The sequence below is a fragment of the Perognathus longimembris genome, chromosome 1 (assembly GCF_023159225.1).
Source record: "Perognathus longimembris pacificus isolate PPM17 chromosome 1, ASM2315922v1, whole genome shotgun sequence".
NCBI classification, from domain to species: domain Eukaryota; kingdom Metazoa; phylum Chordata; class Mammalia; order Rodentia; family Heteromyidae; genus Perognathus; species Perognathus longimembris.
The window spans coordinates 53,608,169-53,633,854 of record NC_063161.1 but is presented as its reverse complement, the minus strand read 5'-3'; the positions used below and the strand labels follow the sequence as shown (position 1 = coordinate 53,633,854).

At 39.9% G+C, this 25,686-nt stretch overlaps 1 protein-coding gene across 4 annotated transcripts in view; it reads left to right on the top strand.

Moving 5' to 3' along the window:
• Dip2b (disco interacting protein 2 homolog B) overlaps positions 1 to 25,686 on the top strand; it is a 237,333-nt gene that overhangs the window by 136,799 nt on the left and 74,848 nt on the right. For 2 of the 4 annotated variants that reach the window (XM_048364373.1, XM_048364358.1), the window contains exons 4-9: positions 171 to 296; positions 10,421 to 10,633; positions 14,653 to 14,808; positions 15,744 to 15,866; positions 21,046 to 21,243; positions 23,961 to 24,052. In XM_048364373.1, coding sequence (XP_048220330.1) covers positions 171 to 296; positions 10,421 to 10,633; positions 14,653 to 14,808; positions 15,744 to 15,866; positions 21,046 to 21,243; positions 23,961 to 24,052 — 908 coding nt within the window. The remainder of the gene's footprint in view (positions 1 to 170; positions 297 to 10,420; positions 10,634 to 14,652; positions 14,809 to 15,743; positions 15,867 to 21,045; positions 21,244 to 23,960; positions 24,053 to 25,686) is intronic. The other 2 variants (XM_048364367.1, XM_048364381.1) reach the window with 2 other exon arrangements.

Here is a 25,686-nt window from a genome sequence, read left to right as displayed (position 1 = left end):
AACCCCAATACTCAGATCTCAGCCTCCTGAGTAGCTAGGATTATATGCATGAGCTGCCAGCATCCAGCTTCACTTTACATTTCTTAACATTTGAGACAGTGATAACCTTAGGGCTCCACAGTATACAAGTCAGCATAAATGCAAATAAACATAATTGTTTAACTTTTCAGATATCCACACTGAAGCAGTTCAAGCTGCACTGGCAAAACACAAAGAACAGAAAATGGCTTTGCCCATGCCTACCAAAAGACGGTCCACGTTTGTCCAGTCTCCTGCAGATGCCTGCACACCTCCTGGTAGGTTTATCAAAACCCTTTCTCTCTGATGGTTATTGTCTTGATGTTCCTTAACTAAGGTCTTTCCTCTTTCTTCTGAGGTAGGAACAGAAATTCTCCACATTGTCAGAGGGTGACAGGTTTTGAGTATCACTTTACAAACAACATAGAAAAAGAAGCCTTAAGCTAGGCACCTATGGCTCACACCTGTAATCCTAGCTACTCAGGAGGCTGGGATTTGAGGATCTCAGTTCAAAGCCAGACTGGGCAGAAAAGTCCATGAGCCTCTTCTCCAATTAACCAACTAAAAGCCAGAAGTGGTGCTGTGGCTCAAGTGGTAGAACACTAGCCTTGAGCACAAGAGCTCAGGGACAGTGCCCAGGCCCTAAGTTCAAGCCCTAGGACACACACACACACACAGCCTTAAAAATAGTTATTAAAACCAAGCCAAACCAAACAAAAAACCTCCTGCCTTCTGAATCTTTACTTTTGCCTTGCTGTAACCTCCATACTCATGTTGTCAAATTAGGTAATCATAAATGCAGCCAAAGGTTCTGTTGTGATGAAATTGCTGTTTTCATGGCCACCCAAAATGTGATCTGCAACCACATGCTGAACCCACCTCTTCTACACCAGATGCTTCCTCTTAGAGCAGTGGTAGCAGTGGGTAGTTCTGGGGCAGGATCTCTGTCACTGAAGATTTCAGGGGTGTGCTCATGCAAATTTGAAGTAGATCTGAACTTACACATAAATATGTTTGTTATTATATTTATTTGCATGCTTACACGTATTTTTAAGAATTGCCTTTCTATAATGAAGTGAAGAAATCACTAGGAACTGGTTTTCCATCTCCATTTACCAGACACAGAATCTTTACTCCTAAACTAACCGTGAGTTATAAATTCATTTAAGAAGCAATCAGCTGGGGCCTGGTGGCTCATACCTGTAATCCTATCTACTCAGGAGGCTGAAATCTGAGGATCAAGGTTCTAAGCCAGCCCAGACAGGAAAGTCCCTGAGACTCATCACCAATTAATCACCAGAAAACCAGAAGAGGCACTGTGGCTGAAGTGGTAGAGCACTAGTCTTGAGTGAAAGAGATCAGGGGACAGCACCCAGGCCCAGAGTTCAAGCTTCACAACCAACAACAACAAAAAATGCCCAGGGATAGTGCCCAGGCCCTGAGTTCAAGCCCCACAACTGACCCCCCCCCCAAAAAAAAAAAAAGCAATTCGAACATCTTTGTTTTCTTGTCTGTTTTTTTTTTTTTAAAGAAACTTTTAGAAATTGGGTTTTTTTAAATATCAAATCCCAGACAAGAACTTGGTATATAGCCTCTGAAATTAAAGAGTAAATCTTATTTCAGAGCTACAGTATAGTGTCTGTCTCTACTGCTGTGTTACTTTCAGTGAAATCTTTGGAAAAAATTTCTTCATACTGTTTTGGCCTGCTGTGTCTTTGGGGAGATTCCTAGAAAAGTTGTATTGTGGTTGAATTTTGTTCACAGCTGACATATTGTTGAGTTATTAATACTTATACAGGCTCATCTTAGTGGTTTTTTCCTAGGTTTTGACTAACATCTCAGAGAATTTGGGTGTGCTATGGGCTTCTTAATTGTGTGTGCTCTTTTTTTTTCACATCCATGGTGCTGTGGTGTCAATATGTTTGAAAGAGAAATAGCTCTGTGGCTTCAAGTGTTTCTCAAAATGTAACACAGGCTACCTCTAGCAGACCATCACAATAAGGCATTTTGTAGTCTGTAATGGTGCACGCTCCAAACCCACTCATTCAGAATCTTGGATGGGTTCCCTTACACATTAGAACAGCCCAAGTTGGGTCTTCATAGACAAAGAAGGCTCTCAGTTTTGTAGTCATTCCTTGTTGGCAGATTCCACTACAGAGTGACTGAGGGTTCAATTGCAGTAAGTGGCAAAGGGGAGGGAGCAACGTGACATGAAATTCTTAGAAACAACCCTCTCCAAAGCTCTATTAAAGCAATGCAGTTTCAGAGAAAATAGGCTGCTCTCACAGCTTTGGGTTAAATGTGAGAGTACAGCAAGGGATCTGGAGAATGCTCAGAAGGAATGGAAACCATTTTTATCCGCCTTTTGAAAAGTCACTGCCTGAGGGGAACTTACTAGCTCTTGAAACAAATCACAGCTGTTCATTGCTGAATGAGACCATAGTCCTTTGGAACTCACTACAGGCATAAGTATTTCTTCTTTTCCTTTCCTCCTTTCTTTTCCTTAGTTCCTTTCTCCCTCTCCCTCCCCTCCAGGAGTGCGCATGTGTGCGTGCATGCGTGTGTGCATGCGTGCATGCTTGTGTGTGTGTATGTGTGTGTGTGTGTGTGTGTGATGTTACTGGAGCTTGAACTCCAGAACTCCAGGGACACTGTCCCTTAGCTTTTATGCTTAAGGCTGGTGCTCTGCCACTTGAGCCACATCTCTACCTTGGGCTTTTTTGTGGTTAATTACAGATAAGAGTCTCAGAGAGCTTCCTGCCTAGGCTGTCAAACCAAGGTTCTCACAGCTTCCTGAGTAGCTAGGATTATAGGCATGAGCCACCAGAACCCAGCTGGAGTCTGTATTTCTAAACTCTCCTGTCTTTCTCCATCCCTTGCCTAAGAGAGATATAGATGTATGTGTTCTTGATCATTTTATGTATTTTAATAATTTTGCGATTGCAAAGGTACAGCCTTTTCTCCTAAGACTTGTATTTCTCAGAGCAGAGTAATAATGGTTTCCTATCCCTTTATATTCCATTCTGAGGATCGCTGAATAGTATTTGAGAAACCTTAGGCTGCTGCTTAGGGACTTGTGTTTTGGCAAGTAGAAGAATTTGCTACCAACCAGAGGACTTTGCCTAGCAGTTTTCTGACACAGTTCCCATGTGGCCAAGATCTCAGTGCTCTAATTCAACAATTTCCACATGACTAGGACAAATACCTTGCACTAGTGAGGAAATTTGGGGAGGACAGTATCTTCAGGCTTCTGTTAACACCTTTCATTTTTGCTGGTGGAATTTGCTGTTTTCACATTCGAATTTAGGATTCCATTCCCTCCACCAGCTATTTCCTGTTCTGGTTGCATTTTAAGCCAGCATCTACTAGCATGCTTTGACTATCAAACTCAGAATTGTCAGATAGGATTTATCTCACATGTTTACACTGATAATGCAGAACACTCAACTTTAGAAGAACACTGAGATTGCTGCATTCAAGGGATGGAGAGAGGAAGAGAATTGACATTATTATTTGCTCTTGACACTTTTAAAAAAGTTACACCTGACCAGCTCTAAAAATGACATAAGAAAGATTTGCTACATTTGCAGAGGAAAATTAATCTAACATTTCACAATATTTTCCTCGTCTCTTTTTATATACTGAGAGGTTATGTTTCAGGTCAAGGCCCTTACTCTTCACGTGCTGGCCTGTGTGACCCTCACTCTGGGATAACTCATAGAGTGCACTGGCCAGTCAGTGTCTTTCCCTTATTGGGAGGTGCTTAACACAGACTTGCTTGATTTACTCAACTGAGGAATCTTAGAGTGACTTTAGGAGGGATTTAACAAAAACGATTAAGGAGTAAAACACATCGCAAATTCTGCCTTTGTTTATAGTATCATAATTTAGAAACTATGGCAAACTCTTGGCATGCGAAAGAATGTGTCTCTTGTTACATAAAGCACTCTTAAATAATAAGATGTCACTCAACCCAGAATTTGTGTAGTATTGCTGTGTACACCAATTTCTATTGTGGATTGGAAAATTTCAGTTCTCTTAAGTTGGTAGCCATCTGTGGTCCTTTTAGTGCCTGTAGCTTTTTCAGTCTTTTAAACTGCTTGAATTACTGCCATGTAGTTCTCTTTGTGTGCTGAAATCAATGTCATGAGGCAATTACCTCAGCTCTTTCTTTGTAGGGGTTCTTTGTGTAACACTATTACTCATTCATACAGAAAAACAATGCAAAACTACAGCATTTATTTTTCCCCCCTGAGCTTTTACTGCACCCTTGTGGACTTATTTACTGTACTGAAAGTAGACAGACAGACAAGCAGATAGACTACGTAACAACATTAAAGCATAGTGTGCTGGTCACCTGGCCTGGGTAGAAAGAAGCTTAAATGTTGATATCTCCCATCACACAAAGCCTTGCTTGAGAAAATTGACATTTTTCTGTGTGGCAGCACCCTATCTCCTATTTCTCCCTGTTCTTCCTTCTATTGGGATTTTTCTTTTTCATTTGCTCTTTGAAGCTTGTACTTGGAATCATCTGTTTACCTTCCCAGTTGAAGAAGCATGTTATATAGTGGCTGTTAGGATGAGACTGTCGTTTCAGTGGATATTACCTGTTTTTCTAAAGTAATGTCTGAACCTTATTTTGATATCAGCTGTATGAACCTAGTGGCAGGAACTATCTTCTAGGGTCTTGTCTAATTTCTCTTCCTCCAATTGTGCATACTCACTCTTAAGATGTTACTGGCCTTTTACCAGACATCATTTTCACCTTTAGAAAGCTATTGTGGGGCTGGGGATATGGCCTAGTGGCAAGAGTGCTTGCCTCGTATACATGAGGCCCTGGGTTCGATTCCCCAGCACCACATATACAGAAAACAGCCAGAACTGGCGCTGTGGCTCAAGTGGCAGAGTGCTAGCCTTGAGCAAGAAGAAGCCATGGACAGTGCTCAGGCCCTAAGTCCAAGCCCCAGGACTGGCAAAAAATAAAATAAAATAAAATAGAAAGCTATTGTGGCTTTTTTTTCCCCTTTCCAGCTTTATTGAGTTAAAAACTGATAACATAAACAACACTTTTGGTGTGGGGAGGAGAGGGAGGTAGGTGCTGACGTATAAGCCCAGAGGCTCACAAATGCCTTAAATGTCAACAACACATATTTAAAGCCATGAAACTATGATCATGGTTAAAGTAAGGAACATTTCCACACCTTCTTAAATTTTTGGTAATGCTTCTCCTGCCTCTCCCCACCCTTATCCCCAGGTAAACATTGGTCTGGTTTTTTGTTTGTTTGTTTTTTGTTTTGCCAATATATTCTGCTTTTCTGGAACCTTAACATAATAGAATCATATTGTTTTACTTACCCTTTTGCAGTTTCTAAAATTTGGCATAAATATTTTGAGATTTATCCATAATGTGCGTCACAACAGTGCTTCATTCATTTTTATTGCTGAGTGGAAGCCCACCACATTTGTGCACTGTATTTGATCTATACATTCATTTGTTGATGGGTTTTGGGGCCATTTCTCGTTTTTAGTTGTCTGTTACAAATGAAGCTCCTATTAACTTTCAGGTACCCTTCTTTTTTAGTAAACTTTTAGTGTGCTTTCCTTTCTCTTGGTTAAATACCCAAGAGTACATTGGATAGATATGTAGAAAGTACTTAAAATTTTTTATATAAAAATACACTTTCCACTGAGAAGAATCATTTCTATGCACGTGGCTAAGACATATTGCTATTAGCAGTTAGAACACAATACAATTCAACACTTTTTCTTCCCTTAAAACAGACAACCTAATTGTTTATGTTTTCTGATTGCTTACAAATGGATTATAGGCTTCTGGTGACCAGTATTAAAGGATCCTGTGTTTAAATCATGCCAGGTTGCAAATTACAGGACAAACCATATTTTCAAAGTTGTTTCCTGTTATGTAGACATGGTTATCATATACAAGAACTTAGGAAAATATTTTGGTTACAATGGATAGCAGTTTGAATTCATGTTTAACCAGAGCTCCATCAGTAAGAAATGAACTGAATTTCTATTAACACTGATCATGCCAAAATTTCTATAGATTGTAGCAATTTTCTAAGTGAGTCTTGCCTTTCTGTTAATATAAGTCAATTATACAAAGGGACTTCATTATGATATTTACATACGTACATATAGTCAAACTTACAGCTTCTGTTGTTCTTTTTTTTCCCCTCCCTCTTTCTCTAAGCTACCAAGTAATAATATAGAAACATCTCATTTTATGTATTTATTTATTTAACAAAGATGTAGTTCCAGAAAAATGTAGTGTACTCAAGAGGCTGAGAAAAGAGGATCCTGTATTCCAGGCTGTATAGCCAGCCTGGGCTACATCATGAGACTGTCTCAAAAAGAAAAGAAAAGATATAGTTCCAAGGCTTACATTTTGTGTGAATTTAACACGTGATCATCTTGAAGCCTTGCCCGGCCAGTTTTGAGTCTGAGCTTGCTCAGGAAGAGTTATTCTTAGCAACCACAATTCTCAAGTTGCATGATTATCTTTGTATAGTTTTCTGCTACAGTTTTCAGCCCATTGCTATCATCTTTACCTTCATGTTCTTATGAAAGAACTAGTAATTTCAATTATTCCTAAGGCAAATTTCAGACACTGTTACATATCAAAAAGAAACGCCCTTTAAACTGTTCTCCTAGGAAGAAAGGAAAGCTGACTTTAATTGGCCATCTGCTGTTTGCTGGGGCTGCTGTGTGTGCTCTTTCATGGCCTCCCACTGTAGTCACCATGAAGATGGACTTGCTTAGCATGGCCATTAGCAACTCTGTGCTGCCTCCTCCTCCTGTCCAGCAGATCTTCCATCACTATGGATTTTGCATCCAGTGCTTTGGTTTCATATATGCCTTGTCTATTGTATTGCCACATTTTCTCACACACTATTTCTCTCTTCCTGCTGCTGCTCTCTGCCTGCCCTGGACCCCATAACAAATACCTATTTTCAATCCAAACCCTATGGGAGTAGAGGCTGTGTTTTCCTACTTATTACGATGTTATTCCTGCCAACTACTGTAGCACTTTGTCTCTTTGTTGAGTGGGCAAACAAGCAAATTATCTCAGCAAATGGGTCACTTTAACCCTTAGTCACAGAGCTGATAAAGTAGTAAGCCCCAGAGTTCAAGTGACAGACCGACACCAAAGCCAAAGCCATATAACTACACGAAGCTGTTTCATAGCTGTGAGTCATTAAACACTCTGAGGAGGGATGGAAGGTAAATTAGGTAATTGAGCTGAAACAGTACACCTAATTGCATAATTGATCCACTACAGAAACATAATGAAACCAATTTTCCATAAACCTAATCAAGAAAATTTAAAAATTGAATTACTTTGATTTTAGACTTACACAAACTAAAATGCTGCCATGAAGGCAGCTTGCAAATAATCCACAGGCGTTAGTGCAATTCTGATATGTATTACTCTGAAAATACTTTTTTCTTGGTGTTTGATTCATCTGCCCCATTGGGCCTACCCCTCCTTTTTTTGATTTACAAAGATAAGAATCTTCTTCCTAAAGTGCAGTTGAAATGATAAAATATTGTCTGGAAAATAGACAAAATGCTTTCCAGATATGGTTACTTTTCTTTTTCTGTATTTTCCTTTAAGGATCCTGCCCCCTTTTTCCAGTTTTGGGATTGAACTCAGCCATGTGTTTGCTAGACAAGCTCTCTACCACCTAGCTGTGTCCCTAGTCCTTTTGTTTCTAGTTTTTTCTTAGACAGGGATCTTGCTTTTACCTAGGCAAGATTGAGATCAAGATCTTCCATCTCTGCTTCTGGAAAATAGCTGGGACCACAGGCATGTGCCACCACCATCAGCTTTATTCTTGAGATAAGGCCTTGCCAACTTTGCCCTGGCCCACCTAAAACCACTGTCCTGTCTCCCAAGTAGCTAGGATTGAAGGTGTGTGCAACCACACCCAGCTTAGCCCCTCCTTTTTTATTATAAAATTATTTTTCTTTTAAGGAGCCACCGCCTTGCTTTATCCTTTTGAACAAGTCATCATTTAACCACCCGCCTCTTTTCTCCTCCTGTACCTCCTCACAGTGTTTGCTCTATTCATATGGAAGTACTTAAAAACCTGGACTAAAATTTTACTCCTGTGAAACCTGTTGCTCACCCCATTTCTTAGCACATGTGTTCTACTCCTTGGACATGTGTCTCCTATACCATAACTGCAAGCCATTTTAGAACGCATACTGTCTTAGGCACTCATATTTATCATAACCTCTAGGAGCTGATATATTTCCCAGCACATATTATACTATTAAGAAAAATAAAGTCACATCTTAGCTGAGTGCCAGTGGCTCAGGCCTATAATCCTAACTACCCAGGAAGCTGAGATCTGAGGGTTACAGTTCAAAGCCAGCCCAATCAGAAAAGTCTATAAGACTCTTATTTTGAGTTAACCACTCCCCATAAAGCCAGAAGTGGCTCAAGAGATAGAGCTCTAGCTTTGAACACAAAAGCTAGTTCAAGCTCCAGGACCAACACACACACACACACACACACACACGCGCGCGCACGCACACGCACACGCACACGCACACGCACGTCCTGTTCTTGGGCTGCAGATGTCCTTCAATATGAAGTAATAATAAATTGGCAATAGTACAGAGCAATAAAAAATATTTATAATGCTGGGTATTGGTGGCTCATGTCTGTAATCCTAGCTAACTCTGGAGACTGTGATCTGAGAATCAAGCTTCAAAGCCAGCATGGGCAGGAAAGTCTGTGAGACTCTTAACTCCAGTAAACCACCAGAAAAATGGAAGTGGTGCTGTCGCTCAAATTGGTAGAGTGCTAGCCTTGAGTACAAAAGTTCGGGGACTCCAGGTTCAAGTCTGATGACCAACCCAAATAAATAAATGAACAATATGTATTTGTATATCCTTATATCTGTATCATTATTTTAACGGTCTTGCTTGGGCCTATAGAATTCGACTGTTAGATTGTGTTTTGTGTTTCAGATTCCCATGCTGCCTGCTCAGAATTTTTCCAACCCTGTATGTCTGGTTCTTTGAACTGAAGCATGACATTGGTCAACAGTTTCACCTGAATTAGAGAAAAGTTTTCTGTAGAACAAATTACAAGACTTTTACTTTTTTTTCCTGCTAATACTGAGATTTGAATGTAGGGTCTTATATTCTCTGCTCAGCTTTGTTTGCTCACAGCTGGATGCTCTTACCACTTGAGCCATGCTTCTAGTTTCCACCTTTGGCCAGTTATTTAAGAAAAGTCTTGAGGATTTGTCTGCCCAAGCTGCCTTTGAACTTCAGTCTTCATCTTCCTGAACTTCATCTTCCTGAGTTTCTAGGATTATAGGCATGAGCCACTGGTACCTGACCAAAAATTTCAATTAAAAAAAAATTTGAATGGAGCTAAGAATGTGGCTCAGTAATAGAGTACCTGGCGTGGTCAGGCCTTGGGTTCTATTAGCAGCACAAAAACAAATAAGAACTAATAAATAAATGAATTCATTCCAAAAGATCACAAATTATAGCCACTCCCAGTCATTTAGAAGGTCTTGGCCCACATCAGACCAATGCCCCCTTTAACTTGTAGCCCTGTAAGCTCAGTTTCAGATTTCTTTCTTCCTCAGCCTTTGCTTCCTTAGATTTGGTTGAATTTTCTTTTCTTTTTTTTCAAACATGCTTTTCTAATTTATACCTTATTTTTCTGAAGTCAGAGCCATGCTAAATACAGGCATCAGTGAATTTCTCACAGTTTCCTGACTGAGAAGTAAAGGGAAATCCAGATGCCGTGCGCTCCCCTGTCCTATTTTGGAAAACTTACTTATGCCACACAACGGACCAGCTGCTTTTCTACTCAACTCTGAGGGCCTCTAGCCAAGTGTCTTATCCCCACTTCAGTTCCCTATCACCTCATCCACTGTTTGGTTTACATACACTTTTTATGAGTGTTAAGTTTTTATATCTCTATCTGATCATTTTCTTTTAAGTAGATATTAACAAAGACCGTAAAAATCAGTATGAAAACCTGTTAGTTCTCTCATGAAGAGACTGAGGAAGATAGGTATTTTTGTACTTCAATTTTATTTAAATGTAAGTGGATAAACCAGAAGAATTTATGCATTAATTAAGCTCAAAACAGGAAAATAGTGAAGTTAAATGTGTTTTTAAAAGAATACAACATAAAATGACCTTCAAAGTTAGTCTGTTTTATTTTACAGGTTTTAACCCCTAGATCTTTCTTGAGATAAAAAAAAAAAACACTCCACCTATTAATCTCACTTGAGAATGCTAATGTTTTGCTGGTGTCAACATCCAATGTGTGATCAGTGAGCAAGAATTCAAAGTCTCTGTTGTAGGCAGGATGGAGAACTTCTTTTTTTCTAATTCCACACAGACACGTCTTCGGCCTCTGAGGATGAAGGCTCTCTGAGACGCCAAGCTGCGCTCTCTGCTGCCTTGCAACAGAGCTTACAGAATGCCGAGTCCTGGATCAACCGTTCTATTCAGGGATCGTCCACTTCTTCATCCGCATCTTCTACGCTGTCCCACGGAGAGGTCAAAGGAACCAGTGGGTCTCTAGCTGATGTATTTACCAATACTCGAATAGGTAGGAGCTGGATCTACCCAAGAAACCCAAATTATATTCTATTTGGCACCCAGCATCCAGGAAACCGTTTGTGATTGTTTTAGGGTTTTCAGTATGGCCTAATATATATAATTAGCAGAGAACAGTTAATGAGGCAAAGAAGGAAACACCAGCAATACATTTGCTACAGAAATAGTAAGGGACCATCTACATTACTCATGCAGAGTGCTGTCTACCTGAAGCCATATCTGTTTCCATAAGCAATACTCAAGCTGCAAGACATAACACCAGTCTTAGGAGACATTTATTCCAGCAGAAAAAATATTTCATACATTAAAAGAGCTAACATATGTAGCATCTTACATATTCCCAAAATTGTTATCTATATTGTCAAAAATTATTAAACCTGAGCAAATTCTACACTTGCCAATATGAATGAACCTTTTTTTTCTTTAGCATGAAGACTGGATTTATTCTCCTTGCTGCTGTGGTATTGTTGCCTCTGGAATGTGCAGGCTGAGGACATTAGTACTCTGGGAGCTGCTGGCTGCCTGGGTGCTACTGTATGGAGTGTAGCTTTTGCTTGGCTCTGCTTTATGTTTTTATGTGATTTTTGTAAAAAAAGAGTTGTGATGTCTGCAGATAAAGATAATAGATGTCTGCTTTTGTTTAATAAGTCAGTACAAATTGCACTAAGTGATCTATGTTAATATTGTGTGTCTGTGATGTCTTTGCCTTTTTTTCTGGACAGTCATATTTTGGTGTCTTTTATCTTTATCACTTTACATAATAATTTTGATTTCTGAAAAGAACAAGTTGGAAAATTCTCCGTTCAAGTTTATGGTTTTTAAAGAAAATAGCCTGAGAGTGTGATTGTCCAAATAGAAAATAACTGATAACCAACAACTGACTACAGCTCTGCTCTAACCCACTCCCCTTCCCAGAGCGGCTGTCGTTGCTGTGTGTTCACCGCCTCTTCTTTCTTGGGGGTGTAAGCACCAGAGCCATGTCCCTGAGGTTTGATTTCTATATCTGTCTACAAGAGAGGCCTTCCACTGGTGGCAAAAAGAGGAAAAATAAAATAAAAGCAAAGAACTCTCTGGGTTTTTGTTACAGGGTAATTTATCTGACCACAGAGTTATTTTTCTGTTGCTTCTATGACACTGTAAAAAGTTATTGGTTTAGTTACAAAAAACATTCTACACAACATTATACTTTTCTGTGTTGTTGTTTCATTTTTTGGTGGTACTGAGATCTGAATCAGCCTCATGCTAGAAAGGCAGGTACTCTACCATTAGAACCACACCCAGCCCTTTTTTGCTTGAGTTACATTTTGCATAGAGCCCCACATTTTTGTTTGGAGCTGGCCTAAGACCATGACCCTGCAACCTATACCTCTCATGGCTTGTACTACCCTACCTAGCTTGTTGATTTGAAAAGTCACAGGAACTTTTTGATGAGGCTGTCCTCAAGACTATGATCTTTCTGATATCTGGCTACTGATTAGCCATTGTTACAGATGTGAACTACCACACCTAGATTCAACATTATTGCTTTTTGGTTGTTTGCTAGCAAAAGTAATTCATGTTCCCAATAGGAAAATTCAAAAGCTTAGGTCAAAAGGAATTTTAAAAAAAAAACAAAAAACCAACTATGATCTTCCACTCCTTATGGATAACACTTTAGTGAATGATCTAGATTTTATTTACATATGAATAGTAGCTTATCACAAACATCTTTCATATCACTGTGATTATGGGTTGGTTTTTTGTTGTTGTTTGTTTGTTTTGGCCATTCCTGGGACTTGAACTCTGGCCTGAACACTGTTCTTGGCTTCTTTTTACTCAAGGCTAGCACTCTATTACTTGAGCCACAGCACACTTCTGGCTTTTTCGAGGCAAGCTTTTTTATGTTTTGTTTTTTTATTTTTTTGGCCAGTCCTGGACCTTGAACTCCGGCCCGAGCACTGTCCCTGGCTTCTTTTTGCTCAAGGCTAGCACTCTACCACTTGAGCCACAGAGCCACTACTGGCCATTTTTTACATATGTGGTGCTGAGGAATCGAACCCAGGGCTTCATGTATACAAGCCAAGCAGTCTTGCTACTAGGCCATTTTCCCAGCCCCTCTTCCGGCTTTTTCCATATATGTGGTACTGAGGACTTGAACCCAGGGCTTCATGTATGCTAGGTAAGCTCTCTACCACTAGGCCATATTCCCAGCCCGATTATGTTTTTGTTTTTTATGCTTTTAAAGCATGCCATTGTCTGGCTATGCTTGCTTTATTTAGACATTCCCTTATTTAAGACACTTAAAGAGTAATTAGCTGGGCACTGGTGGCTCACACCTGTAATCCTTGCTACTAAATAGGCAGAGATCTGAGGATCACAATTTGAAGCCAGCCCAGGTAGGAAAGTCTATGAGACTCTTTTCTCCAATAAATTACTGAGAAAAAGCCAGAAGTAGCACTGTGGCTAGTGTATTATGTGGCTAGTGGTAGAGTGCTAGCCTTGAGCACAAACAGGCCCAGGAATAGCACCCAGGTCCCAAGTTCAAGCACCAGGATGCCCCCCCCCCCAATAAGTTTTCTGTTCTTAAGAAAACTTAGAAATGAACTTGCTTCAACATAAAATAGTGTGCATTTGATTATTACTTTGGGTGTATTTCTGTAAATTGAATTGCTAGGATAAGTAAAAATTGTCTTTAAATAGTATTTAATTGTTTAAAACTTAGTATATACTTGTAATATAAAAGGTATTTTTGTGATTTTCCACAATGCAGCACAGTACCTTTTGATCATATTTGCCCCCATCACCATATTCCTATTTCTGTCCCCTTCTCCCTTTTTATTGCTTTTGTTACTACGTTATGGCATGGAAGAGTATACTGAAATGTACATGTGTTAGTGTATTGCAAAATTCAACAGCTATCAAACTAGTAATTACAGAACTTTGAGGCATAGAAACTACTCCAAAATTGATTACATTTTTGGTAACATGACCCTATTGAGTGGGTCTCTTCCAACTTACATCATTCCCATTCTCTGTATCAAGAATCCTTTATTGGGCTGGGAATGTGGCTTAGTGGTAGAGTACTTGCCTAGCATGCATGAAGCCCTGGATTCAACTCCTCAGTACCACATAAACAGAAAAAGCCAGAAGTGACTCTGTGGCTCAAGTGGTAGAGTGCTAGCCTTGAGCAAAAGAAGCTCAGGGACAGTGCCCAGGCCCTGAGTTTAAGCCCCAGGACTGGCAAAAAATAAAAAAAAAAAAAATTCTTTTGTGAAGTAGTATACTGTAGCATTGTTTGACCTCTACTTAGAGCAGGAAGTACTTTGTCGCCAAGTATCTCCAAGTTCACTCTGTGTTATTTTGTAAAAACTGGGAGTGGACTTTGGTTTTATTCCAGATGAAAATTTGGGCACTCTGACCCACTCCCAAGACACTTTTTTTTGGTCTTAGATGGAGGGAAGGAGGAGCATTCCAGATAAACCACAATCATGAAGAAATATTCGAGACACCATGGAATAGTAGTAATCAGAATCTTGTTCACTTTGGTTCTATTTTGAAGTAATGATACTATTTTTTTTTTTTTTTTTTTGCCAGTCCTGGGCCTTGGACTCAGGGCCTGAGCACTGTCCCTGGCTTCTTCTCGCTCAAGGCTAGCACTCTGCCGCTTGAGCCACAGCACCGATTCTGGCGGTTTTCTGTATATGTGGTGCTGGGGAATCGAACCTAGGGCCTCGTGTATCCGAGGCAGGCACTCTTGCCACTAGGCCATATCCCCAGCCCCGATACTATATTTTTTATTATTTTTGTGACATTGGATTTCTAGCAACCTTTCTGTGTAGAAAAGTGACTACGTGATTTGTTCTTACTAAAGTTTCTCATCTTGATAATAATTTTGCGAAGCTTTGGTTTAATTTCTAATTTGTCCCCTTATCTCTTGCTAGTAGATTTTTTTTCCTTGGGAAAAAAATTTGGAGATTCTTATTTTTACTGCTATTGTCATAAAATTCTAAGTTTTGTTTTCTCCCCTCTTAGAGAATTTCTCTGCTCCCCCCGATGTCACTACAACTACCTCTTCCTCCTCCTCATCATCCTCATTGCGCCCAGCAAATATTGACCTGCCCCCTTCGGGAATAGTTAAAGGCATGCACAAAGGATCCAACAGGTCCAGCCTTATGGATACAGCTGACGGTAGGGCGTTCTTTTTGGTAGCTAAATAGGGGTGTAAATTAAAGTAGAATATTTCACATTAAAAACAGTACCTCGGGCTGGGGATATGGCCTAGTGGCGAGAGAGCTTGCCTCGTATACATGAGGCCCTGGGTTCGATTCCCCAGCACCACATATACAGAAAATGGCCAGAAGTGGCGCTGTGGCTCAAGTGGCAGAGTGCTAGCCTTGAGCAAAAAGAAGCCAGGGACAGTGCTCAGGCCCTGAGTCCAAGGCCCAGGACTGGCCAAAATAAATAAATAAATAAAAATAAAAAAAAAATAAAAACAGTATCTCATGACCAAAGGGTTCAGTAACTGCAGAAGTAGGTCACAGTTGGGAGCAGGCCATCCCGAGTGCTCCATTCTCTCTACATGTTCACACTCGGCTTGCAAAAGACACTGAACCAAAACCCAAGTCTGGGGAAAGAAAAGAATGCTACAAGAAGCTGGGTGCTGGTGGCTCACACCTGTATTCCTATCTACCCAAGAGGTTCAAAGCCAGCCTGGCCAGGAAAGTCCATAAGACTCTTATCCCCAATTAACCACTAGAAAATCAGAATTGAAGCTGTGGTTCAAAGTGGTAGAGCACTAGCCTTGAGTGAAAAAACTCAAAAGATAGCGCTCAGGCCCTGAGTTCAAGCCCCACAACCAGGAAAAAAAAAAAAAAAAGAATGTTAGAAGAGAAAGGGGAGCTTAGGTGAAACCTTTAGGTCATGTATGAATAATAACACTCTTTGTTCTCTTTTGTCACCAAATTTATAACTCATATATTTGTTACTATTTGGCAATTGAATTAGGAGTGTAGACAAAGGCCAAACATCATTAGAAAAGAAAGTTCCTACAAAAAGTGAGCAGTTTAAAATGTCCTTTAAATCAAAGTAAATTTTAACTGAACTTACCATTTTTTCCCTTATAGGTGTTCCTGTCAATAGCAGAGTATCCACAAAAATCCAGCAACTTCTCAATACTCTGAAACGACCCAAAAGGCCTCCCCTAAAGGAATTTTTTGTGGATGACTCTGAAGAAATTGTGGAAGGTAGTAGTAAAAATGCCAAAAATATATGCTCATTAAACAAATATTCTCTAGGCAATTAGTATACATCAAGTATATAAAGTTAGAGGATGAACAAGACAGTTCTTGGTTTAAAATTTCTCTGTTCTTTGTTCCCTAAGGATCATTTCTATTTTAGTTCTCAGATGAAGAGTGGTAAGAGGGAACGCAGCATAAGAAGCTCCGACAGATAACCTGGAACATAGAACTGCCTTGAAATATGTACTTTGAATTTAGGAATGATCCCAAGTACATAAATACTGTGTGTGCGCACGTGTGTGTGCTCACACACACATGCTACCTACCACATGCACTAGCACCAGCACTGCACACGTGCCAGTGCTGAGGCTTAAACTCAGAGTCTGGATGGGGTCACATGGCTTTTTCCCTCCAGGCTGGCACTTTACCACTTGAGCCACAGCTCCACATCAGCCTTTGGTGGTGGGTAATTGGAGATAAGATTCTTAGGGCCTTTTTTGCCTGGGGCTGGCTTTAAACCCTGATATTCAGATCCTCCTATTCTAGCCTCCTAAGTAGGTGGGATTACAGACATGAGCCACCAATGCTCAGCCCAATTACATAGTTTTAATTTATTTGTTTGTTTTTTGCCAGTCCTGGCGCTTGGACTCAGGGCCTGAGCACTGTCCCTGGCTTCTTTTTGCTCAAGGCTAGCACTCTACCACTTGAGCCACAGCGCCTCCTCTGGCCTTTTCTATATATGTGATGCTGAGGAATCGAACCCAGGGCTTCATGTATACAAGCCAAGCACTCTTGCCACTAGGCCATATTCCTAGCCCGATTACATAGTTTTAAAAGTTATTATGTTTGTCAGTTTTCTCTCAACTGTTTACCTGGGGTTTATTATTATTATTGCATAAGCTTTTCAGTAAATCATCCAATCAGCATATAAATATCTGCTTTCTACAAGACAGTGTGATATGTCATAGAAAATATTCGAGGGTATAACAGAATGCAGTCATTTCCTTCATATTGTGATTTAGACCAGTGCTAAAATATGTCTTTGTGGAAACTTAGGTTAGCCAATGTTTGTATTGGCAGATATGGCAGTTGAGTAAAGGGAAGAAAAAGTTTCTATCTGTGTGGTTAGAAATGGCTTCACAGATGAAGAGAGGTAATCAGCACTGTTTTATTTGTTCAGTCATTTAAAAAATATTTATGGATGAAATCATACTTTGTTTAGGAGTTCCTAGAGGACAATGGGAGGGAAATGAGTTATGAACCTTGAGAAGATGAGAGTGGCTGTATGAAGCTAGGTGATGATAGATCTGCCTAAGAAAGGAGGAGACAGACAAGACCCACAAGCTTACTTTTCTTAGATAAGCTTGGGAACTTTGTAGTTAGTTTTGTAACCGAAGATTAGTAGTAGGCTTTTATCACATCAGTCTGTTAATGGAATTAGGCACATTGGTAGACTAAATCTGTCTCGCCTTAGCCCCAGTATATATAGGGGGAAGTAAAAAGTAACCTGGCAGGCTGGACATTGATGGCCCAACCCTGGTCATGCTAGCTACTCAGGAGGCTCAGATCTAAGGATCACAGTTGAAAAGCACCAAAAGAGCCAGAAGTGGAGCTGTGGCTCAAGTGTCAGATTGATAGCCTTGATTAAGCACAAAAGCTCAGCGACAGTGCTCCAGCCCTGAATTCAAGACCCAGGACACACACACACATACACAAGCACACATATGTACATGTACATACACAGCAACCTGACATATGAGGGTAAGACAAGAGTCTGTTATTTAGGAGCTACTAAGCTTAATAACTGTCAACTCCATTTTTTTTTTCTTTTTGTGCTGGTCCTGGGGCTTGAACTCAGGGCCTGGGTGCTACCCCTGAAATTCATTTTTTTCAAGGCTAGCAGTCTACCACTTGAGCCACAGTGCCACTTCTGGCTTTTTCTGAGTAGTTTATTGGTGATAAGACTCTTGTGGTGACATTGTCCAAAAAGAAATGTACTATTTTTCCTAAGTTTTGTAGCTGTAACCCTCTGTGCGTAACCTTTATAATAACAATAAAAAAAATTTTTTAAGACTCTCACGGACCTTCCTGTCCAGATGGGCTTCAAATTGAACCACAGTCCTCAGATCTCAGCCTCCTGAGTAGCTAAAATTACAGGCGTGAGCCACCAGTGCCCAGCACTTGAAAGTCAGCATTTAATAGCAGGCATACTTAACACTTTGCATTGTCAGAACTGCTTACTTGGCTAATCATTACCTTTGAAAAAGAAAGATGCCAGTGAGTCTTTGGAAGTGTCAGAAGCGTGTGCCCAGAGCCTGCATTGAGGCCCAGAGGAGGATGGCAGTAATGTAGACATCTATGGCCAGAAGACTGTGCCTGCTGTGTATATAATATTTCCATAAAAATGAAACAATTTATTTAGAATCACCCACTCTTTCTTTATTTAAATAAACTAACTTTAGGGTTGATAATATACAAAAAGAAGGGTAGCAGAGGTTAGGGCAGCTAGTTGGGGAATAAAAGTATCTAATGAGTTTTATGTAAGAATGAATCAAGACATGTTAACTAAACTTATTTCCCAAATCTCTCATTAAGTTGTACATGAAAACACAATTTATTTCACATTTCATTTGTCCATCTACTATTCCTTCTTCCTTCTCCACCTCTCCCTTCTATGCCTCTTATCCTGTCTTCCTTTCACTTGGCAGATTTGTCTGCCCCTAAACTCAGCTGAGTCGTTCCTTCCTTCCAAGAGTGGCCTGCCTCGCTGTCCTCTCAGTGTGTTGCCACTGCTCATGTAATCTTAGCCTTTGCTCTGACTATGTGTTTGTGTTCCCCGCACACTCTAATACACTGCCAGAGCTCAGACTCACACCAGACACTTATTAGGCACAACAGAAATGTTATTGAAAAAAATGATATGTCGAGCACTTATTTTGTTTTGAGACAAGGCCTTGCTGTATAGCCAAGGCTGGCTTCTAACTCCCGTTCCTTCTGCCTCAGTCTCCCAACTCCTAGGATGGCAAGTTTGCATTGCCACACTTAACTTGTTTATTTTCTCAATATTTATCACATTCTGTTTATGTAATTGACAACTGCTAGGCTTTTTATTCCCTATGTAGTGATTCCTTCTATGACAATAGAGGATTTTTTTAATTACTTGAATAATTCTTGTTTGTTGTAGAAAAATTAAAAGGATTTTAGTTTTATCTGTACAAAAGAATATGAAACATTTTGGGCTGGGAATATGGCCTACTGGTAGAGTGCTTGCCTCATGTACATGAAGCCCTGAGTTTGATTCCTCAGCACCACATATATAGAAAAAGCTGGAAATGGCTCAAGTGGTAGAGTGCTAGCCTTGAGCAAAAAGAAGCCAGGGACAGTGCTCAGGCCCTGAGCTCAAGTCCCAGGACTGGAAAAAAACAAAACAAGCAAAAAACAAACAAAAGAATATGAAACATTTACTTCTGATTTTTGGAATAACTATGTTAATATAGCTGGAAGAAATAATTAGTTGGGTTTGTTTTTTGTGTTTTGGTTTTTTTTTTTTTTTTTTAGAATTCAATTCAAGGCAGCTAACTTTGCTTAGTAACCCTTATGTTTTAGGCATTATAGGTTAATAAGGATGTCACTGTTGACAGAAGGGGAGGATTTTTATTTTATTTTATTTTTTTACTAGTAATAAAAGCCATCATCAGTGCTCTCAGTAAAGGTAGACTAACTGAGCATGGTGGCAAAGGCCTGTAATCCCATTACTGAGGAGGTAAAGGCAGGTGCATCTTGCAAGTTTGATGCCACCCAAGTTTGATGCCATCCTCGACTACATAGCCAGTTCCAGGCCAGCCTAGAATACACAGTAAAATCCTTTCTGGATAAAATTCAGGTGGGTAGACTACTACATCTACATCTTATAGGATCATTAAGGAAAGAATAAGGTTTGGGGGTTGTTTTTTGTTTATTTGTTTGTTTTGGTGCCAGTACTAGAGTTTAAACTGTGGACCTGGGCACTGTCCCTGAGCTGCTTTGCTCAAGGCTAGTGCTCTACCATTTGAATCACAGCTCCTCTTCCTCGTCCTCTTCCTCTCTCTCCCCACCCCTTTCTTCTTCTTCTTTGATAGTTAACTGGCTTTCTTGCCTACTCTGGCTTCAAACTCTAGTCCTCAGATTCTCAGCCTTCTGTGTAGCTGGGATTATAGGCATGAACCACTGATACCTGGCTTCAAGAGTAGTCTTCTTGAGAAATGATTGGCGGCAGTTCCCAAAGAGTGCTGAGAAGGATGAGTAAGAGTTCACTGGGAGGCAAAGGGCTTGTTGTGCAAAGGTGTGGAGACTAAATGGTATGATTTACACCTGTTATGCTTGAGTCTAATAATGACCCTGTAGTATGACTATTACCTTCTCCATTTTGTAAATGAGAAAGACAGGGCTCAGGTAAATCAGCTTGCTTGACATCATACTAGAAAGAAAGAAGTGGATATAAGCTTGAATTTTCTCATTACTGTTTAGTGCTTTTTTATTAAACATAACTTGGTAAAGTAGAATTTTTCTGCCTCACCACTGAATACCAAATGCAAAGAATTTAAAACAAGGTCATAAAAATGTATGGAACTGCTGAAAAGAAATGTATGCCTTGTACTTTTCTGTATATACAGTGACTTGATTATTCAGGATCAGGATTTATTCATTGTGTAAAACCATGTTGAATATGATTGCACAATTAAGTATAAAATTGAATGAAGGCCCGGGTTGTAGAACATTATTTTTTTAATATATTTTATTGGGGCTGGGAATATGGCCTGGTGGCAAGAGTGCTTGCCGCATATGCATGAAACCCTGGGTTCGATTCCCCAGCACCACATATATAGAAAACAGCCAGAAGTGGTGCTGTGGCTCAAGAATGCTAGCCTTGAGCAAAAAGAAGCCAGGAACACTGCTCAGGCCCTGAGTTCATGCCCCAGGACTGGCAAAAAATAAATAAATAAGAAATAAATGTATAATTGTTATTGTAGAGGTGATGATATACAAAGGGGTTACAATTATGTAAGTCGGGCAGTGAGTACATATCTTGTGAGCTATATCACCCCTTTAGAACACATTTATGTGTCCTTTCTTTTCTCATCTGCAGCCAGATAACAGATGACTGTGAGAAGAGAGTTGTGTTTGTTGATGTTCTTTTTTTTTGGTACAGTACCTCAGCCAGACCCTAACCAGCCGAAGCCTGAGGGGCGGCAGATGACGCCTGTAAAGGGAGAACCCCTAGGAGTCATCTGTAACTGGCCACCTGCCCTGGAATCTGCCCTGCAGCGCTGGGGCTCCACCCAGGCCAAATGCCCCTGTTTGACTGCGCTGGATGTGACCGGAAAGCCAGTCTACACACTCACATACGGTACACTCGCCTCCTTTTCACCTCCTTTTCGCCTTGGAGTTCATCAGAGTGGCAGCAGTTTTTCACCTTCTATTTATCAGTTGTCATTATATTTCAAAGGATATTTTCAGTAATATAATAAGATCCTAAGTTCTGAATAAAGTTATTTCTATAAAATTTCCATGTGCTAAAGTGGCATTTGCAAGCCAGCTAGTTTTTAAGACAGCCCAATGAGGAAAGAGACTGCAGATCCATTGATATTTTACAATGGAGGGTTTTCCAAAACACAAAACAAAAATAGGAAAAAAAAAAAAAGTCAGTATTAATGAGAAAAAGAAGTTAATATTACCAAATAATAAGCACACAATTCTGTAATGGACAAAGAATCAGTACTTTTTCACTTAATTTCATATCCCATATGAAACAATTTTGTTTGCCTGTTTTGGGTGCTAGGGATTAGAAGTAGGGCCTAACTCGTGCTAGGCAAGAGTTCTACCACCAAGGTCTCCCGATTTCCACCTTCAGCTCCTGTAGCTTTTTTGTTATTGTTTTGTTTGTTTTTAACTACCTTGAAGAAAAATAGCATTAACTCTGAGTTAGGAGATCTTGTACTAATTTATTTAAACATATTCTTTTTCCCATCCTGTCAACACTTCTATTTCCAACTTTTTGCTAGTTAATTAGACATAAGAGTTTCACAGATTTTTCTGCCCTGGTTGGCTTCAAAGTACAATCCTTAGATCTCGGCCTCCTGAGTTGCTTGGATTACAAACATGAACCAACAGCACGAGGCAACAAATCTATTTAAATTGACAGATTCTTTCCCTCCCTTCCCCCCTCCCCCCTCGCTCCCCTCCCTCCTTTTCTTTCTTTCTTTCTTTCTTTCTTTCTTTCTTTCTTTCTTTCTTTCTTTCTTTCTTTCTTTCTTTCTTTCTCTCTCTTTCTCCCTCCCTCCCTCCCTCTCTCTTTCTTTCTTTCTTTCCTTTCTTTCTCTCTCTCTTTCTTTCTCTTTCCCTCCCTTCCTTCCTTCCTTCTTTCCTTCCTTCCTTCCTTCCTTCCTTCCTTCCTTCCTTCCTTCCTTCCTTCCTTTCTTTCTTTCTTTCTTTCTTTCTTTCTTTCTTTCTTTCTTTCTTTCTTTCTTTCTTTCTTTCTCTCTCCCTCCTTCCCTCTTTCTTTCTCTTTATTTCTTTCCCTTCCTTCCTTCCTTTTTCTCTCTCTTTCTGTCCCTCTTTTTCTTTCTCTCTTTTTCTTCCTTCCTCCCTTCCTCCCTTTGCATCCCTTTCCTCCCTCTGTCCCTCCCCTCCCCTCCCTTCCCTTTGTTGCTTGTGTATATATGGAGGCCTTGAGCTGGGGCTTATACTCAAGGCCTCGCCATCTCCTTTTTCACTTAAGGCTGGCACTCTACTAGAGCCATGCCTCCACTTGTAGCTTTTTGCTGGTTAATTAGATAGGAGTCTCTTGGATTTATCTGCTGGGGTTAGCTTCAAACTGAAATTTTTAATTCTCAGCCTCCTGAGTAGTTCTACTCCCTTCCATTCCCCTCTTTCCCTTCCTTTCTTTCTTCCAACTATCTGTCTTTGTAGGCCAGGTTGGCCTGCCGCTCATGAACCTCCTATCTCAGCTTGCACAGTGCTGCAAGGGTATGTAAGGGACCAGAGTAGGAAGAGGGAAAGAGGATGGTTTTGGTTTGAGTGTTTTTGTTTTGCTCCTGGTCAAAGTAGTCTTACTATTCCTCTCAGAGGTTGTATATGAATTTCATCCCTATAACATCTTAAAGAAAACATATAGCTGTCCAGAAACATGCCTGTTTATTTAGTACCTGTGAAGATATCCATGTCTCACATACTCAGTTTCCCTTACATTGTCTCTCTACTGAAATATAGTGGTACAGCATGTTGAATCCTTTGAGTCATATGTTTTTCTTTCTTCACCTCTGGTATCTGATGATGCCTTTGTGAATAGTTCTTTAGAAAAAGCCTAGGAAGGGCAGGGAATGTGGCTTAGCGGTAGAGTGCTTGCCTAACATGCGTGAAGCCCTGGGTTCGATTCCTCAACACCACATACACAGAAAAAGCCAGAAGTGGCGCTGTGGCTCAAGTGGTAGAGTGCTAGCCTTGAGTAAAAAGAAGCCAGGGACAATGCTCAGGCCCTGAGTCCAAGCCCCACGACTGGCAAAAAACAAAACAACAACAAGAGAAAAAGTTTAGGCAGAACTGTCTGCTTTTAAGGGTTTTTTGTTGTTTGTAAATTTTTTTCTTTGTTTTTAAGTTTTGTAATACAAAATATTGTTTTCCTCCCTTTAATTGTGATTAGATCCCATGAAGTTTTTCGTAACATCATTCATATAATTTCAAAAAATAACTTGAAATATTCTTCTTTTTGGCCAGTCCTTGAGCCACAGCACCAGCCAGCCTTTTCTGTGTATGTGATGCTGAAGAATCAAACCCAGGGCTTCTTGTGTGCTAGGCAAGCACTCTACCACTAAGCCACATTCCTAGCCATTTGAAATATTCTATAAACCAAGATGATGCTTTCTTTTTGTTGCAGGGAAAGACTGTCTCTTGTAAACTAGAGTAAATCCAAAGCTTTGGGAGTAGGGAATTTGAGTGTTGAGGGATGAGTGATACTCCTCTAAGCTATCATCTAGAAGTAACAGTTGCCGCCTTCATCTTGGCTAACTGAATGCTCTTTTCCTGAGATAGACCCTTATTTTTTCTACATGATTCTTCTTTTTCTAGGAAAGCTGTGGAGCAGAAGTTTGAAGTTGGCCTATACACTGCTTAATAAACTGGGGACCAAAAATGAGCCTGTGCTAAAACCTGGAGACAGGGTAATTGGTTTTTTTTGTTTGTTTGTTTTAGGAAGGTGGTTTTTATTGTTTTCTAATATGCACATGCTAGGGTTTTAATATGCAGTAGGAAGATTTATGTATCTCTTAATCTCAGAAAATAAAAATGATTTAGTGCCCACTCAGGTTCATCCAATACCAGATGATATTTAATGAGAAGGCAGTTTACACGTCTGTTTCTGAAGCTGCTCATTCATAAACTTTGAGGAAATATAAAAAGACGCATAAGCTTCTCTGAAAATAAATATATCAATATTTAGAGAACATAATTAGCAAAACTGATTTTTCTTTCTTTATGAAATGCCTCAAAACTATTAAGAATAATTTTCTGTGGACTTATGTAGAAAGGAAAGAAGATAGGTATTACTTCTAAGAAGACACAAATTGATACTGTTTCTTAATTGGCAGTGGCATTGATTTTTAAAATTATTTCTGTTAATGACTTTGTAACTATAACTATGGCTAGTTCCTACCATCAAGCCATAATTTTCATTTGAAAATCCTTTTACATTACTAACTCTTCCAACCTAGTGTTTCTCTCTCTCTCTCTCTCTCTCTCTCTCTCTCTCTCTCTCTCTCTCTCTCTCTCTCTCTCTCCAAATCTTGGGGCTTGAAATCAGAGCCTGGGCTCTGTCCTTCAACTCTTTTTGCTCAAAGCAGCACTCTACCACTTGAGGCACAGCACCACTTCGGGCTTTTCTGTGTATGTGGTGTGGAAGAATAGAATCTAGGGCTTTCTTTGTGCATGCTAGGCTAGCACTCTTAAAAATACTTAGGCATGGGGCTGGGAATATGGCCTAGTGGCAAGAGTGCTTGCCTCGTATACATGAAGCCCTGGGTTCAATTCCCCAGCACCACATATACAGAAAATGGCCAGAAGTGGCGCTGTGGCTCAAGTGGCAGAGTGCTAGCCTTGAGCAAAAAGAAGCCAGGGACAGTGCTCAGGCCTGAGTTCAAGCCCCAGGACTGGCAAAATAAATAAAAATAAATAAAAAATAATCTCTAAAAAAAATAGGCATTGTGACAAAAAGTACCTAAAGTATAGCTCCTCCTTACGTACGTGACACTTGAGTGCTTCTAGTGCCTCACAAAACCCTAAGAAGCTATGTTGTGTCTTTTCACAGTAAGTTAAGAGAATTTGAAAGCAAAAGAAGGGAAAGCATGAATACAGTAATAGGATAAGTTTTAAAATGTTACCTTTGACTATGCAAGCCAGGGAACAAACCCCACAGTGATAGGGAATTATCTCTCTGTGTTATAAGGTGAGATCACAGATTTGAACTTATTGTGGAGGTTTCAGTTTATCTTTTGTTAATGAATTTGCTTTATATCCATAATGGTTTCTGCCCATATTGTTCATGTCTATTACCCACTGCCTTACAATGTTGGGTAAGTAGGGATTAATGCTATTAATTAGCTAAGCATAAGACCATGTGTGCTCTAAGGCAGTAATCTAGTTAGTCAACACGCATAGAACCTCTCTGAGAGATGTAATCCTTTAGTATGCTGTTCTAGCTAGAAAAATCTATTAAATTTCTTTCTTTAGCTCTGCACTAAAGTAAGTTGCTTTAGGTTTCCCAAATAATTAACATTTCAATGAAGGTGTTTACTGCTAA